The following is a 14,264-nucleotide window of genomic DNA, read 5'->3' on the forward strand; positions in this document are numbered from 1 at the left end:
ACTGCTGCACCCGAACAAACCCGCGCTTTTCTCTGTTCTTGTCGTCCCTCTATTTCTCCATCTCGAAACAGCACTCTGAGCCTCTCCCATCTGGACAAGACAAGAGCATGTCTCAGTCGAGAGACAACAGACAGACCATCATTTATGCTCAAGGAGTCAATGAACCTACCTACCTTACCTACCCGCCTACCCACCACTCCGGGTCGCCGCGAGGATAGAACAAGCACCCGGTGACCACTCTCACTGTAGACCCAGCCTGGCAGCTCGGCAGAGGCACCATCAATCTATAATCCTCACCCACCCGGCAGCCCTGACCTAGGCTGGGCAAACACAGAGCACACCAACCTGACATTCCGATTAGGCTAGCGGAGCCATGATCGAAAATGCCTTCACGGATGGCTGACGAAGGCATCAGCTAGCAGTAGCTTGTATGTACAGTACAGACAGACCTAGCTACCTTACCTACCATCCTATCATAAACACACAAAAGATGCCCTACAACAGACCCCCATGTCCATGCTGACGCCCAACCCGAGAACCCCTCAAGCGCCCGCCTCGCTGGGTAGTTGTAGGCAACGCCGATTCATCCTTGCTTGCCTCCTGTGTTGCACCCAACCCAACGTCAAGAATGCCGACTGCACCATCCATGTGCAAAGCCAAGCAACATATGCCGAGGTAATGAATCCCGTAAAAAGAAAAGAAAAACGGAAATTCAGGCCGTACTCCTTGCTGCTCCGTGCTGCTCCATGCTGCGCTAGAACAACGCCCAAATCGCGAAAGCAGATCAGAAACCGCCGCAGGACTCCTGCCCGCTGTCGGACCTGTGAAATTAGGCCGCCTAAGTGGCACCAGGAGCGCCATCCCGCCAAACGCCAAGCCGTCCGTCGAAACACCAGAGCAACCGGCCCGAGAAAGAAAACAAAGTCGTGCGCCATAACGGGTCGTGACATAATCCAAACAATTACAGGTCGTCGAGCAGTCCCTCTGCCAGTTGCCATGGTAGATCGCCCACCCAACCGGGTTCATAAAGATCCTGGGCCGCTGCCGAGTAATCAAGCTCATAAAGGCCGTGGGGAGAACGAGGAAAGGCTGAGGATAATCCGGAGGAGAAGAAGGGAAAGGAAAGAGACGCAATGAAATAGATCGGGGGAGGCAGCTTTGGTGGTGGGGTTGTGCTTGATCGGTGCCTATCAATGAAGCGCTGCTCTCGTGGTCATAGCGGATGTTGACGTGAGCCGAAGGACGGTCGACTGTCGAGGAGCTCGTCCCAGAGGGCATCGAAATGGCCCTAGTCAATCTCAATAACCTCCACCTCTCGTCGTGGCCCTGTTGACGACGTCGGCTGCGTCGTTCCCTTTCTCCCCAAAGACGTTTGAGCTGAAGATGCTGCTGCTGCCGAGGCCGAACGCGCACGCGACCCCTCGCCGTCGCTTCCCCCGTCATCATCCGTCTCGAGAACAACAGACCAGCTCCCATCCGCCCTGACCCGCATGCTCTTGGTCTGCAGCTTGCCCTCCGCCTCCAGCTGCGCCCGCACCTTGAGCAAGAAGCCATCGATACGCAGGCTGTACGGCCTCGCGTCCTTCGAGCAGATCGGACATCGCCACTTGTCCGGATTCGACGGCTCGGGCGTGTTCGGGCAGGTACACCTGGCCTGTCTATGTGGGCACTTGATGGGCGGCTTGCTCGGCCGGGTGTTGAGCCAAGTCTCCAGGTCGAAACACTCCATGTGCGTACAATCGACGCCGCGAGCGGGCAACTTGAAGATGGTGGCGCTGAAGGGGTCGGCGAGGTCGATGGAGAGGTCCGGTTCCCCAAACGAGACTTCATCGTCGGTGGGCGAGGCCAGCCGCTTTTTGATGGTTGCGAGCGTCTCTTCCTCGGGAATTGTGCCCTGCGACCAGATGAGTTTGACGACGTTGGAGTGGCTCAGCGTCTCCAGCATCTCGACTGCTAAGAACCGGTTCTGGGCGCTTTCGCGCCGCAAATCTGGACAGCTAATGTTGAGCACGTTAGTGCCGCAGACGACAAGATCCGTGATTTCCGTGGCAAGATCTTTGCCGTTGTGGGGTTGCCTGCGGACATCAAGAACCTGATGGTTGAGCGTCATGAAGATGTTGGGCGGCCAGCTGACGTCCAATGTCGCCCACTGCTGCTCCGTGGGCATCTCGTGCGAGGCTGGAGCCACGCAGCACCTGATTCGCCATCGCAGCGCGCCGTTGTAGTGCTCGACCACGGGCAGCAGGTTCCCGCAAGCTTGAGACTTGGTCGCTGCTAGGGCGAACTGCTCCTCGGATATTTCAAAGCGGAACTGGTACATGGTATTCTTCGGGACCAAAGAGGTCGGTCCCACCGGGAGTGTTTTCACAGCCTGGTACAGGCGCTCCTTCTCGCCCTCTCTGGTGACTCGCTTCGGACTGCGAACATGTGCCTGGTGAAGCGACATCATGATCGACTTCCTGTCGGAGGGGCCGTACGGCCACTCTGGCCGCGGAATGACGGTGCCTGGTGGGGGCAGCAGCGGATCCCTCACTTGTGGATCGCGTCTCGAGAGAATGTGTTGCTGGGTCGGCTGAACTGGCATTCGAGGCCCCGAAGAGACCACGGGCTGGGTTCCATTAGCAGGGAGGCGACCTGACTGTGCAACAAGCTGGGCCTGCTGGGTCCATTGCATATTGTGCAGTTGCTGCACTGGCTGCTGTTGTTGCATTTGCTGCGTTGGCTGCGTCTGGTGCATCTGCTGTTGCTGTTGCTGTTGCTGCTGCTGTAGCTGTAGCTGTTGCTGTAGCTGATGCCGTTGCTGCAGATGCCGCTGTTGCAAATCCGATGGAGGCTGGGTTCTGAGAAACATAGAAGCCGGGTATGGCACGGTCTGAAAACCAACTTGCACGGGGTAGTTCCCGGTGATCTGCGCGGTTCGTTGATACTGCTGCTGATTGAATTGTTGCAAGGTGGTCGCTGCCTGTTGCTGTTGCGGAACCGTCGGTTGCGGAACCATCGGTTGCGGCTGCTGCGGAATATACGGCGGCAGTGGCGTCTGGGATGCTTGATTCGTGACATAACTGCCGGCTGTTGGGTGATGTTGGGCCGAGCTGGGGAGCGGTTGTGTCCGTAGCTGTAGCTGAGGAGTTTGCGGGTTGCTCTGAGCCCCGCTCTGTACTGATCCTGGTCGGTTCACAACGTGTTGGCCCGCATACGGGTTCACCGGTATCGTCGATGGTTGGGGTGGCACCGGTACCGCTGAGCTTGGGTATATAGAAGGGAAGGCGTTCGGAATAGGGGAAGGCGTGAGCACAGCCTGTTGATGCTGTGTATTCTGGGCGGAGAGTACAGCGTCCTGGAGGACTGCTTGTTGCTGAGGCGCTGGCGCACCGGGGACGGAGGGAAACCGAAGGCTGTATTGAGCCGAGCTGCGAGCAGCCGTGGCGGCGGTGACTATCTCTCTGAAGTAAGCAATAAGTCCAGCATTCCGCTGCTCGATTTGCCCTGGTTGGGTGATAGGCGCCAGACCCATGCGCCCAGATGTGGAGCAGCGATGGCTGTCCTGGTCCTTTCGAAATGCCGTGTCCATCTCGTTGCCAAGCTGATCATCCTGCACGCCTAATCTTCTACGACAGGCAGTGAAGAGTATGAACTGCAAGACCGTGGACGCGCAGCCTAGCCTGCTCAACAGCTCGTCGACGAGGAACGGATAACCACGGTGCAATGTTGCGGCTGTTAGCGACTCGTATTCCTTGGCAAGGTTGCCGAGAAACGTGGCGATCTCCATCAAGACACCGGCGCCGCCGACTGGCCCACGACTGAACTGCTCAGGGAGGACCGGAAACCTAGCAAACCATTGCTGGAGGGCCGTCGACATGAGCTGGTTCTTCTTGAGAACCGTCTCGAGGATGGCGAAGGCGCCATCAATGGTCTGCCGGCCCTGGGGAAGGCATCGGTGGGCCTGCTGCGGATCCTGCGACCACATGGAAAACAGCTGGTGCAAGACGAGGAAGAATTCATCTTCGAGCCTACAAGCCCGGCAAAGAAGCATCATCCGCGGTTTCTCGACGGTGGGCTCCAGCGCTTGGTCTCCTCCGCATGATTGAATGTAGCTGTTAAGGGTCGCAAGTAGGGAGGTGAAATCGACTGGGGTGAATGTTGGCTGGCTAAGCAGAGAATTAGCAACGCAGTACCACGCACCCGGGACCACGACGTACTCTGTGCGCCGCCTCTTCGGAGACGGGAGTGTTCCGTGCTCTGACGGGGGACCTCCAAGGCTCAGGCTGCGACGGTGAACGAGCTGTCCCTCTTGAGGTGTGTTGCCAATAGGTGGAAGCGGGTGGTTGCTAGTGAGGGCATTCGGAACGACAGCAGCCCCTGGAGCTGACACCTCCTGGACATCCGGACTATTGGAGTAGCCGTCATGGACGAATGGGGCATCAGTGACTGGAAGCGTAGCCGGAGTTGACATGGAGGTAGTTGCTATGGGGTTGTGGGCGTCCGGTAAGCTGGCTGGAAGAGTGCTGGGGCTATCAAGCGTGCTCGACAAGGCAGGACTCGGCTCGTCGCTAGGGGCAGGAGATGGGAGCACAACTGGCCTTCGATAGAGGGGAGATCGAGTTAGTCGCGTCTGATGTGAGTTCACAATGTGTAGTGGGGTGAGGGAGCAGCTCCGTATATGGAAGTGCCTCAAGAACAAGAGCGCCAGGGGTTCCTACTGTTTCTGTGCCTGTTGTTGCGGCGGATGCTGTTGTTGGGGGTGTTGCTGTTGTGGTTGCGGAACAGCCTTCACGGCGGGCGGTCGAGCGAAGCCTGGACGGGGATTGGGTTTCTTGAGTGCCACAGCGCCAGATGTCATCCATGATGGCTGTCGGCCACCGAGGAAGGCATTCGCGGTGGCATTGGAGGACGCAATTTGCTGGTCGACAGTGGTGGAGATACGCGAGTTGGCGCCGCCCACGGTAGGCTGCGTAGGTTGAGAAGGCGGCATGGCACCCGACTCCGGTCTCGGTTACGGGTCGCAAGGCGACATGCAGCGTTAAGGGGACTGCAGAGAAGATGTCAACTCCCAGTGGTCAACAAACAGACCGCCAAACGGCAAGAATAGAGGGAGCGCGAAGAAGAGCGCACGCGCGTGGCAAGGCCTGATGAGCATACGAACCATTGATTACTGAACGGGGGTTGTTTGGGATGGCGTGCGAAAGCGGTCGGTCAAGGAGAATCAGGCAAGCAGCGCAAAGCTCCCCCGCCCTCCGAAGATCAGTCGAGGCAGACGCCAGATGAAAACGGTGTTGGTCGGGCAAGAAGTTGAATCCGGCAAGCGCGATTATGCGAGCTGAGAGGAGGGCAGTCACCGCCAACTGCTGCCGCCAAAGACGGAAAGAACGCCTCGCAACTGACGCGGTTCGTACACAGTTGTTACGGAGTATTGATACGGAAGTATGAACCCACATCTCTCAGGGCCCCACACCTAGGTCACGTACCTGACTTTCACCAACGATACTGTGTACTCCGTACACTACGGAACAAGAATAGGGAGCCACAAAAAGGGGAGAACATGATTTGGCCTATGTGCAACGTTGGAGTCTGAAGCTTTCCCTTGCTCGCATGCCGCTTGCCGTGAGCGCATGAGAGAGGTTCTCTTGAAGCCAGCCAGCCTGCGTCAGGCGTCAAAAGGATTCCAGGTTCTGTGACAACCTGTCTCCAGCACGCGGGCAGTGGAGCTAAAGAACCCCGCTTCCCGCTCATCAGCGCAGGGTTCTTTACGCCATACCCCGGTAGACGGTCGCAGGCCACAAGGGATTCCGCTGCACGGAATATCAATGAGCGTTTCCAGTCCGTACACGACGGGAGATGCCTTCGTCTGTACACCACCCTACTAGAAGACAATCACTTGTACTGCGTACAGGCCTGTATTACAAACAGGCAGGATTTGGAGCTGCGAAATGTCATCCGCACGACTCGGCGAGCTGCCTGGATGGGACTTCACCTCTCCTTGTTTCCCCGTTCGACCCTGGCAGCCACGAGACTGTGCCGCAGAAGCACGGGGCGCGAGCCAGTGATTCTGTCACCTTCCAGCAACCGGAAACCTGACTGCTCAGATCTTACAATGTGACTACTCCGTACAGTAGGAAACCGCAGATAAAGCACAACCCCTCCAGCCCATATTCAGTAACCCATGTGCCAGGCTGGAATACTGATGTCGAGAAAGGCCAGTATAGCTCGAACCCTCGAATCACGAACTGCCAATTGGACAGGCAGGGAGACGAGAGTGTAGGAGAGCCCATGTGAGATGAAGTTGAAACATGGGAGATATATCACAGTATGTCGTACAGTAAATACGGATTACACTCTCAATACTTGGGCTTCAGGTAATATGGGACACTGCAGCGGTCAGGGTCCAGCCGCTTACCCCACCGAGTTGACAAGCGGGGTCGCTTAACTGCGCAGCCAATTGGGAGGAAAGCCGCTAACCACCAGGCTGGGGGTTCGGGGCTTGGCCTGCTGGATCAGCAGCAGACGCAGCCGAAAAAAAGTTTATCGCCAATGAACCAATCCGACGACCGACAGGCGCGACACGCCCGAACACCGCCAACGCCAGATCACGACAGCCCAAAATGGCGGCAGAAGTGCTCCCGCTGGCGCAGGTGAAGCTGCCCTCGGGGCCCAGCCCCGTCACGGCCGAGCAGCGGTACTGGAGGTCGTTCAAGAACCAGAAATCGCACACGTCGACGGCCGCGTGGCCCATCTCGCACATCAGCTTCCCCGCCGCCGCCGCCAGCGCGCCGCTCTCCCACTCGCTCGTCGCTGCCTCCAAGCTCAACGACCTGTTCGCCGTGACCTCGGGCCCCCGTGTCGACATTTTCTCCATCCGCAAGCGTGAGCTGCTCAAAACCATCGGCCGCTTCGACAGCGAGGCCCACTGCGGCGAGATCCGATCCGATGGCAGGGTGCTCGTCGCCGGCGAGGACTCGGGCAGGATGCAGGTGTTTGACGTGGGCGGTGGCACGCGCGCCGTTATACTCAAGACGTGGCATGTCCACAAGCAGCCCGTGTGGGTGACGAAGTGGTCGCCGACCGAGCTTACCACCCTGATGAGCGCCAGTGACGACAAGACGGTCCGTCTGTGGGACCTGCCCTCGAACGAGCCGAGCCGCATGTTTACCGGGCACTCGGATTACGTGCGTTGCGGCGCCTTCATGCCCGGCGGAAACAGCAACATGCTCGTCTCGGGCTCCTACGATGAGACGGTCCGCGTCTGGGACGCGAGAGCGCCCGGCGGTGCCGTCATGACCTTCAAGCACGCCGATCCCGTCGAAGATGTCCTCCCGCTTCCATCTGGCACGACCCTCCTGGCTGCCGCCGGCAGCGCCATCTCCGTTCTCGACCTTGTCGCAGCGAAGCCACTCCGTCTCATCACAAACCACCAAAAGACCGTCACGTCCCTCTGCCTCGCCTCGAACGGGCGGCGCGTGGTCAGCGGCGGTCTGGACGGCCATGTCAAGGTCTTCGAGACGAGCGACTGGAACGTCGTGGCCGGCTCCAAGTATCCGAGTCCGATTCTGTCTCTCTCTGTCATCCCCGCCGGCGCCGCCCAAGAAGACCGCCATCTCGCCGTCGGCATGCAATCCGGCGTCATGTCTCTCCGGACCCGGCTCTCCGGCGCAGCCGCCGAGAAGGCCAGGGAGCGCGCCGCGGTCGAGGCAGCCCGCGACATGGGCACCGCCGCCCTGGAGAAACTCGACGCCCGAAAGGCCAAGCGGAAGCGCGCGGCCGTGACCAACAAGGCCATGGACCTCCTCGGCCAGTCCGTCGACGTGATCATCCCCACCGACGCGACCGACGCGCACGGCCGGCGCGTGCGGCGGGCCCATCTCAAGCCCTGGCAGCGCCACTTCCGCGAGGGGCGGTACGCGGCCGCGCTCGACGAGGTCATCGACATGGCCGGGCCCGAGTACCAGCCGGTGACGGCGCTGACGGTGCTCGTGGCGCTGCGCCACCGCTCGGCGCTGCGCGAGGCGCTCGAGGGCCGCGACGAGCTGTCCGTGCTGCCTCTCCTTAAGTGGGTGAGCAAGTACATCGCCGACCCGCGCTACCTCGGCGTCTGCGTCGACGTCGCCTTCCACCTGCTCGACCTCTACGGCGAGCACGTCGGCGGCAGCGCCGAGCTGGGCGCCCGCTTCCAGGCCCTGCTGGGCAAGGTGTCCAAGGAGGTCGAGAAGGCGCAGATGGCCATTCAGACGAACGCCATGGTGGAGAGCTTGGTGTTTGGGGGGATGCAGTAGGCGACCCGAAGCTATGCTGGGTTTGGGAGCGGGAAGAAAAGGGAAGTAACTTGTCTTGGTCAAGGGGATTAGTGCTACTTGCATTGCGCTGGCGTTTCTGGTTAGGGCGGGCGGTTCGGGAAGACAAAAAGTTATCTGGGACTGTGCGGATTTGGCGCCATCCTTTGTGGTTCATCATAGATACCTTCGGTAGATGGATTGATTGATACCTCAATAATGGTATGAGATTGGGGTTAGTCAAAGCTGGCTGCCTCATCTTGACACTTCCGGGATCTGATGATAGCTGTCTGGCCGTTAGTTTCAGCCGGAAGCAACAAACTGACCGATCTGAATGAGACCTAGAGCCGACATGTTGACACCCATTCTCTCAACGACGCTACGGAGTACTCCCACCCATGATCATCGCGCACCAGCAGATCTCCAAAACCCAAGCAAGTAGACACCACGGCTCCTCGGAAGACACCGGATCTCGCAAACATCCAAAGCCTGAACGGACGTCACGAGCAGGCAGCACTCCGAACGGAAAACAGAAAGACGCTTACTGACTACCGCAGTACCTGACGTTCTCAAAACGCTGACAATAAGCCCTATAAGCCCCGCCCACGTCTTTCAGACACCGCCGTCGCTTGCCATCATCGTCAGCAGTCGCACTAGCACAACTACCAGCCAGCTTCTTCCAGCGCGCCGAGCACCGCCATAACCACGTGTAGTAACGCCACCGCGCCTCCTCCCACGCCCGCTCCCTGCGCAGCCACCGCATCCGTTTCCGCGACATCTTCAGCGCCCGCGTGCTGGTGCAGCACACGTCGTCGAGGGCCAGCTTTTTCAAACCCAAACTATCACCGCCACTGCCACCGTCACCGTGTCCGTCCCCGCCCCCGTCCCCGGCATTGGTCTCCTAATCACCACCACTCCCACATCCAGCGTCGTCACCCCGAGGTGTTGTGGGCGCAACTGCGGCCGCGGAAGGACAGACCCCTCATCTGCCCGCCAGCTCGGCCTCGAGCCCCTGCATGGTGCCATACTCCTGGGGGCGCGGGTCCTCGGCGGTCCACTGCTGGCTCGGGCCGCCGGCGGGCATGGGGACCTGGGCGGGGGCCTGGGGCTGGCCGGGAGCGCCGTGGACGGTGGCGCCGGGGGCGGTGCGGACGAGCTGGCGGAAGCGGAAGACCTCGTCGAGGATCATCTTGCGCATCTCGTTGACGTCCTCGATGACCTCGAAGTCGAAGTTGAAGGTGCTCGGGCAGTCGGGCTCGTCGCTGGCGTCGTGCCAGATGGCGAGGTAGGGGTGCTCGAGGGCGGCCTCGACCGAGATGCGGCGCGAGGGGTCGAAGGCGAGCATGCGGTCAAGCAGGTCGAGCGCGTCCGGGTTGGCGTTGGGGAACAGCGAGGGGAACGACTTCTTGGCCATGTACGGCAGGTTGCGCACGTACTCCTGGGCGCGCGGCGACCCGATCCGTGAGAGCGTCTCCTCGTTGGGCGTGCCCAGGATGTGCAGGATCTGGTTGAGCTGGTCGACGTAGTCGCGGCCCTTGAAGAAGGGCCGGCCGCCGAGCAGCTCAGCAAGGATGCATCCGACCGACCACACGTCGACTGGAAAGAAGTACGAAGCACAGGAGTTAGCAATGAACGCATGAAAAAACGGGACGGGCGCTGTGACTCGAGACCGGGGAGGATGGGCTGTCTTACTAGCTTTGGTGTAGTTCTGGAAGCTGAGCATGATCTCGGGCGCGCGGTACCATCTCGTTGCGACGTACTCGGTCATATACCCGGCGTTTTCCTCGGGATCAATCGAGAAGCCGCGCGCGAGGCCGAAATCGCAGATCTTCAGCTCGCAGTCGGCGTTGACGAGGAGGTTGCCCGGCTTGAGATCGCGGTGCAGCACGTTGGCCGAGTGGATGTACTTCAGACCGCAGAGGATCTGGTAGATGAACGACTGGAAGTGGGCGTCGGTGAGCGGCTGTCCGGACCGGATGATCGCCGCAAGGTCGCATTCCATCAGCTCTGTGTACGGTAGTCGGTCAGCAGAGTACTCCTATGGAGGGAGGGACACGGGTACAAGGCCGGGCGCGGTAATGCACAGTACCGCAACAGTACCTTCGTAGAGATACGTCTCGTTGAAGTTGTCGGGCCTGGGAATGTCCATGTCATACAGGCAAGTGATCTACCATGCACAATAGCCGGGTCAGCACCGAGCGACATCCGGATGATACTGGGACTGCAGGGCGCCTTACGTTGCGGTGGCCCCGAAAGTGCTGCAGCAGCTTGATCTCGCGCAGGGCGCGCTTGGCCAGGATCTTCTTGCTGAAGACATTGGTGACCTTCTTGATGGCGACGCCCTCGTTGGTTTGGTTGTTCACGGCCGCGCTTCAGAAGTTTGCTTGTCAGTTCGGCCCTGCCTGAGCCCAGCGGCGCGGGGATGATGGAAGTGCGCGGGGATGGAAGTGCGCGGGGATGGAAGTGCGCGGGGTATGCACCAGACAATGCCATAGGCTCCCTGGCCCAGCTCCTTGGTCACCGTGTACCGCTCATCGACAATGAAATCCTGGTTGAAGACCTTGAAAATCTTGCGGCCCTGTAAGTCGGCCATGGTGTAGAGCGGTTTCTTCGTTTGTTTCGTGGCTTTTCCCTGCGACAGGGCTTGCGCGTTGGTTCCGATGCTGCGGTGGGGGCAGAAAGGACGGATGAGGAGGGGCAGATATATCGATGAACGGGAATTCCGGAGTTACAAGGACAGCTGCGCAATCAGATGCTTGAGAGACAGCAGCACACGTAAGAAAAAGATCTGCTGCAATCAGCCGACCCAAGCATACTTCTGGCCAGACCAAGGCGTGTGTCGGCTTTGCACGACTTGCAAACACGCAGCAGCGTAGCAAGGCTGGAAGGGGTAGGTATTTAACAGACACGGAGCACAAGCTGCCTGCACAACGATGGAGGGGTCCAAGTGGTGTTCCTTGCAACCTTGGGGGGTCGTCGTTAAAGAGGTCCCGCCAAGACTAATTTCGGAGACTGCCGCTTACAAGTATTTACAATCGCCACGGGGTGAGCGGGGCCGCGACGACTTCGAGCAACATCAACAACGAGAATTGCAAAGACTCGTAGCAACAGCTTCGCGAAACCTCAACCAAATCGAAAAAAAAGAAAACGAAGTTAACCCGTACCCTAACCTTGACCCTCACCCTAACTATAACCCTCACCCTAACCAGCGGGGGGCTGGCGCCGCCCCCCGCACCCCCGGCGAACTAACCCTTGGCGATAGTGCAAACCGCTTGGCGGTCTTGGCGGGGTACTGACGCTGTAAAAACATTGCCGACAATTGGCCGAAATTAGTCTTGGCGGGACCTCTTTAACGTCTACTCCTTGGGGGCTTGTTGGCGTGACAAAGACAGGGGTTAGCCCACAAGCATGAGCGGGCGAGGCCAGGCATCCATTCCGAGGGCTGAGCCATCCCCACAGTGCCCCGATCGTCACTGCCCTGTTCCCATTTCGGTGATGTTGGCGCTAACTGATGTTTGCGACCCGCATGTGATTGGTGATTTTGAGCTGGGCATTCCAGATTTGGGCTTTCTTTTAGGCGCGCGACAAACTTCATTCATAGTCAGCACGAAGAAAATTGCACGGTGCAGGTGAATCGCTGGCGGATGTTCTTGGACAGTTGCCATCGAGCCCAAAGGATCGCATGAAGTCCTCCTGGCGGCTGCGACGACCGGGACATCTGAGCGATGGCAACTTCGCTCCGAACTTGACATGGAAGCCATCAGCTCTGCTGGAGCTTCCTTCCCGACCCCGCTTGGCTGGAACCAGCCCACCTACGAGGTCACATAGGTGATACAGAGTACCACGTCAGATGGTTGCTTGGTTCCATGTAGGTAGCTCACTTCCTTCCTTGCCTATCAGAGGCCATTCTCCGAGTCCCCAATGCTCAAGTACTGTGTATTCCGAAATGCGGACTTAGGGTTGACACTAGCCGGGACCCAATGGTGTTCTTTGACCTCCTTTCCGTTGCGTTTATTCGATCTCAATTCAGCTAGCTCCCTCGGCTCAGCCACCGTAAGCCGTACGATGCCGAATCATTGTTTGCTCGCCCATTAGATCTACTGTGATTCGACCTTGAAATTACCACCCAGGGCGTAAGCTAAGGTAGAGTAGATTCGTGACTCGGGCATCTTTGGGAGGCTCTTGGCACCGCAGGTGCAGGTTATATAACCTCTCCAAGCTACCCGGGCAGTTACCCAGGTATCGTGCCTAGGCTCCTCAGGGTTGCTCTGTACATAGCGACGTCGGTCTTATCTACATGCCCAGATCATCCGCTGGAACCTTTCAAGCCCTTGCGTGCTGATTCCACATGAGCTTCTGGTCGCAACAGTCGACGCCAGCGTGTCCATCGGAGTCCCTCAGCCTATCCCCCTTGAGTGAAGTGAAAGCCACCCATTGAAATCCGGGGTCAGCAGCGAGGAGAACATGACAAATACATCCGAGCATGAGAGGTCTCTTGGATCTGTGCGCGCTGCACTCGCTCAAGAACCAAGCATTCTCCGGGGACTGTCGCAGCGGTACAGCGTCTCACATCGTATGCAGCTCTTGGGGCGCATATTTTCCCTTAGTAGCTGCGATATCAACTCTTGCGACCGTCGGAAGCCGAACATATGGGTAGAGTATGGGACGGGCCCGAGGAGCAGTGTTGGAGGGGCAACCTCATGGACACTTCCAGCAAGGCGCCGTTGGCTTCCGGGTTTCCGGCACCTCCTTGAAGCCAAAACACCTGCGCTGCTTAAGTCAGAGCGCAGGGGGCTTCACATCCGGGAACACGTCCTTTAGGAAGTTTATCGAGAACCGGGTCGCCTGCTCATACGCCTTCTCGAAGCCTTGTCTGCCGCCGTAGTACGGATCGCTGATGACTTCCGCTTTGCTCGTGCCCGAGTACTCGCCGAAGAGCATGACCTTCGCCTTACTGTTCGGTTTGCGCCGCTGGATACGCTTGAGATCTTCGAGGTTGCTCCGGTCCATGGCGAAGATGTAGTCGAACTTGTCGAAGTCGGATGGGTCGACCTGCAACAAGCGCCGTCAGAACCAACCTCTCTATGGCGGGCCACTCCAATCGCACCTTCCGAGCATAGTGTAGGTAGTCCGTAATTCCGTGGCTCTGGAGTGTCGACATTGTTCGATCGTCCGGTTCTTCGCCAAGGTGGTATGCGCCTGATCGTGGGTCAACTTCAGCCCGGGGCTAAGAAGAATTCAGTGAACAGGAACCGGGACTCTGAGCTCACCCGTTCCGCACGAGTCAATCTTTGCAATGAGGCCTTCGTAGGGCGGCTTCCTCGCTAGAGACTGGAACACACCCTCGGCCATGGTCGACCGGCAGATGTTGCCCAGACAGACGAAGAGCACCGAGATGGGATCGGACATGGCGCGGGGGGGCGGGGGCGAGAAGGGGAGCTTTCGAGGTCAGAAGGGCATGCAGTGACAAAGCAAGAACCGACCCAACAGTCTACACAACAGACTCAACAGACGCCAAACGCCTATTCAAAGTAGCACCAGAACAGTGGCGCTCAGCGCAGAAGAAGCCAGAGCGAACTTGGGGAGGGGCAGAGCGATAACAAGCCACAGCGCATGGCCAGGCCAGAAAGCAGATAAAGTCGATAAGGGTTAGGGTCATAAGCTGCAGTCACGTGCAAGCATCTGCACATTTGCAAATTTGCAGGCGTGCACAGGCCACCTCTCAGGGTCTATAAATTCTGCGGCCCGCTCCCAAAATCTTGCTCCTGTTCTCTTCTTTTCTTCTTCATACTTACCTTGATTGGGTGCACCTGGATCAAGAAGCAGGGGCACCAGGGCGATAGGCCTGCATTGCACATCGTGGAGCCCGTCGCCTTGAATTGTCCTTCGGGGCCGTTCCGGTCGTAATTTTTGCTGTCTTCAAATGTCTTTTTCACTGTGTGCTTGGCGATCTGTCAGGCCATGGAGAAGAAGAGAGGAAGTCGCCCGGGTTTTGCGGAA

General features: G+C 58.7%; 4 protein-coding genes across 4 annotated transcripts; 1 reads left to right on the plus strand and 3 right to left on the minus strand.

Annotated features, from left to right (window-relative positions):
• Positions 1-1,212: 1,212 nt before the first annotated feature.
• THITE_2109149 (uncharacterized protein) lies at positions 1,213-4,185 on the minus strand (the record flags this gene model as incomplete). Its single annotated transcript, XM_003649913.1, has 1 exon — positions 1,213-4,185. A coding segment is annotated over exon 1 (2,744 nt), but the record flags the coding sequence as incomplete, so codon positions are not given.
• Positions 4,186-6,505: 2,320 nt separating this feature from the next.
• Positions 6,506-8,578, plus strand: THITE_2109153 (uncharacterized protein). The gene has a single exon (XM_003649914.1). The coding sequence runs from the start codon at positions 6,600-6,602 to the stop codon at positions 8,265-8,267; it is 1,668 nt and encodes a 555-aa protein (XP_003649962.1). The 5' UTR covers positions 6,506-6,599; the 3' UTR covers positions 8,268-8,578.
• Positions 8,579-9,231: 653 nt separating this feature from the next.
• THITE_2149193 (uncharacterized protein) lies at positions 9,232-11,188 on the minus strand. The gene is made up of 5 exons (XM_003649915.1): positions 10,745-11,188; positions 10,502-10,634; positions 10,365-10,431; positions 9,957-10,271; positions 9,232-9,860 (listed from the first exon to the last, which is right to left on the minus strand). The coding sequence occupies exons 1-5, from the start codon at positions 10,855-10,857 to the stop codon at positions 9,247-9,249; spliced, it is 1,242 nt and encodes a 413-aa protein (XP_003649963.1). The 5' UTR covers positions 10,858-11,188; the 3' UTR covers positions 9,232-9,246.
• A 1,260-nt stretch (positions 11,189-12,448) lies between these two features.
• THITE_2094212 (uncharacterized protein) lies at positions 12,449-13,833 on the minus strand. The gene is made up of 3 exons (XM_003649916.1): positions 13,535-13,833; positions 13,372-13,463; positions 12,449-13,316 (listed from the first exon to the last, which is right to left on the minus strand). The coding sequence occupies exons 1-3, from the start codon at positions 13,671-13,673 to the stop codon at positions 13,044-13,046; spliced, it is 504 nt and encodes a 167-aa protein (XP_003649964.1). The 5' UTR covers positions 13,674-13,833; the 3' UTR covers positions 12,449-13,043.
• Positions 13,834-14,264: the final 431 nt, after the last annotated feature.

This window comes from Thermothielavioides terrestris, chromosome 1 (assembly GCF_000226115.1).
Source record: "Thermothielavioides terrestris NRRL 8126 chromosome 1, complete sequence".
Classification (NCBI taxonomy): Eukaryota; Fungi; Ascomycota; class Sordariomycetes; order Sordariales; family Chaetomiaceae; genus Thermothielavioides; species Thermothielavioides terrestris.

Coding starts and splice junctions, on each gene's coding strand:
- THITE_2149193 (XM_003649915.1), bottom strand. CDS start 10,857: ATGGCCGACTTACAGGGCCGCAAGATTTTCAAGGTCTTCAACCAGGAT. Junction 10,635..10,744: donor GGAGCCTATGGCATTGTCTG/GTGCATACCCCG, acceptor AAACTTCTGAAG/CGCGGCCGTGAACAACCAAA. Junction 9,861..9,956: donor CCAGAACTACACCAAAGCTA/GTAAGACAGCCC, acceptor ACTTCTTTCCAG/TCGACGTGTGGTCGGTCGGA.
- THITE_2109153 (XM_003649914.1), top strand. CDS start 6,600: ATGGCGGCAGAAGTGCTCCCGCTGGCGCAGGTGAAGCTGCCCTCGGGG.
- THITE_2094212 (XM_003649916.1), bottom strand. CDS start 13,673: ATGTCCGATCCCATCTCGGTGCTCTTCGTCTGTCTGGGCAACATCTGC. Junction 13,464..13,534: donor GATTGACTCGTGCGGAACGG/GTGAGCTCAGAG, acceptor ACCCACGATCAG/GCGCATACCACCTTGGCGAA. Junction 13,317..13,371: donor ACCTACACTATGCTCGGAAG/GTGCGATTGGAG, acceptor CGCTTGTTGCAG/GTCGACCCATCCGACTTCGA.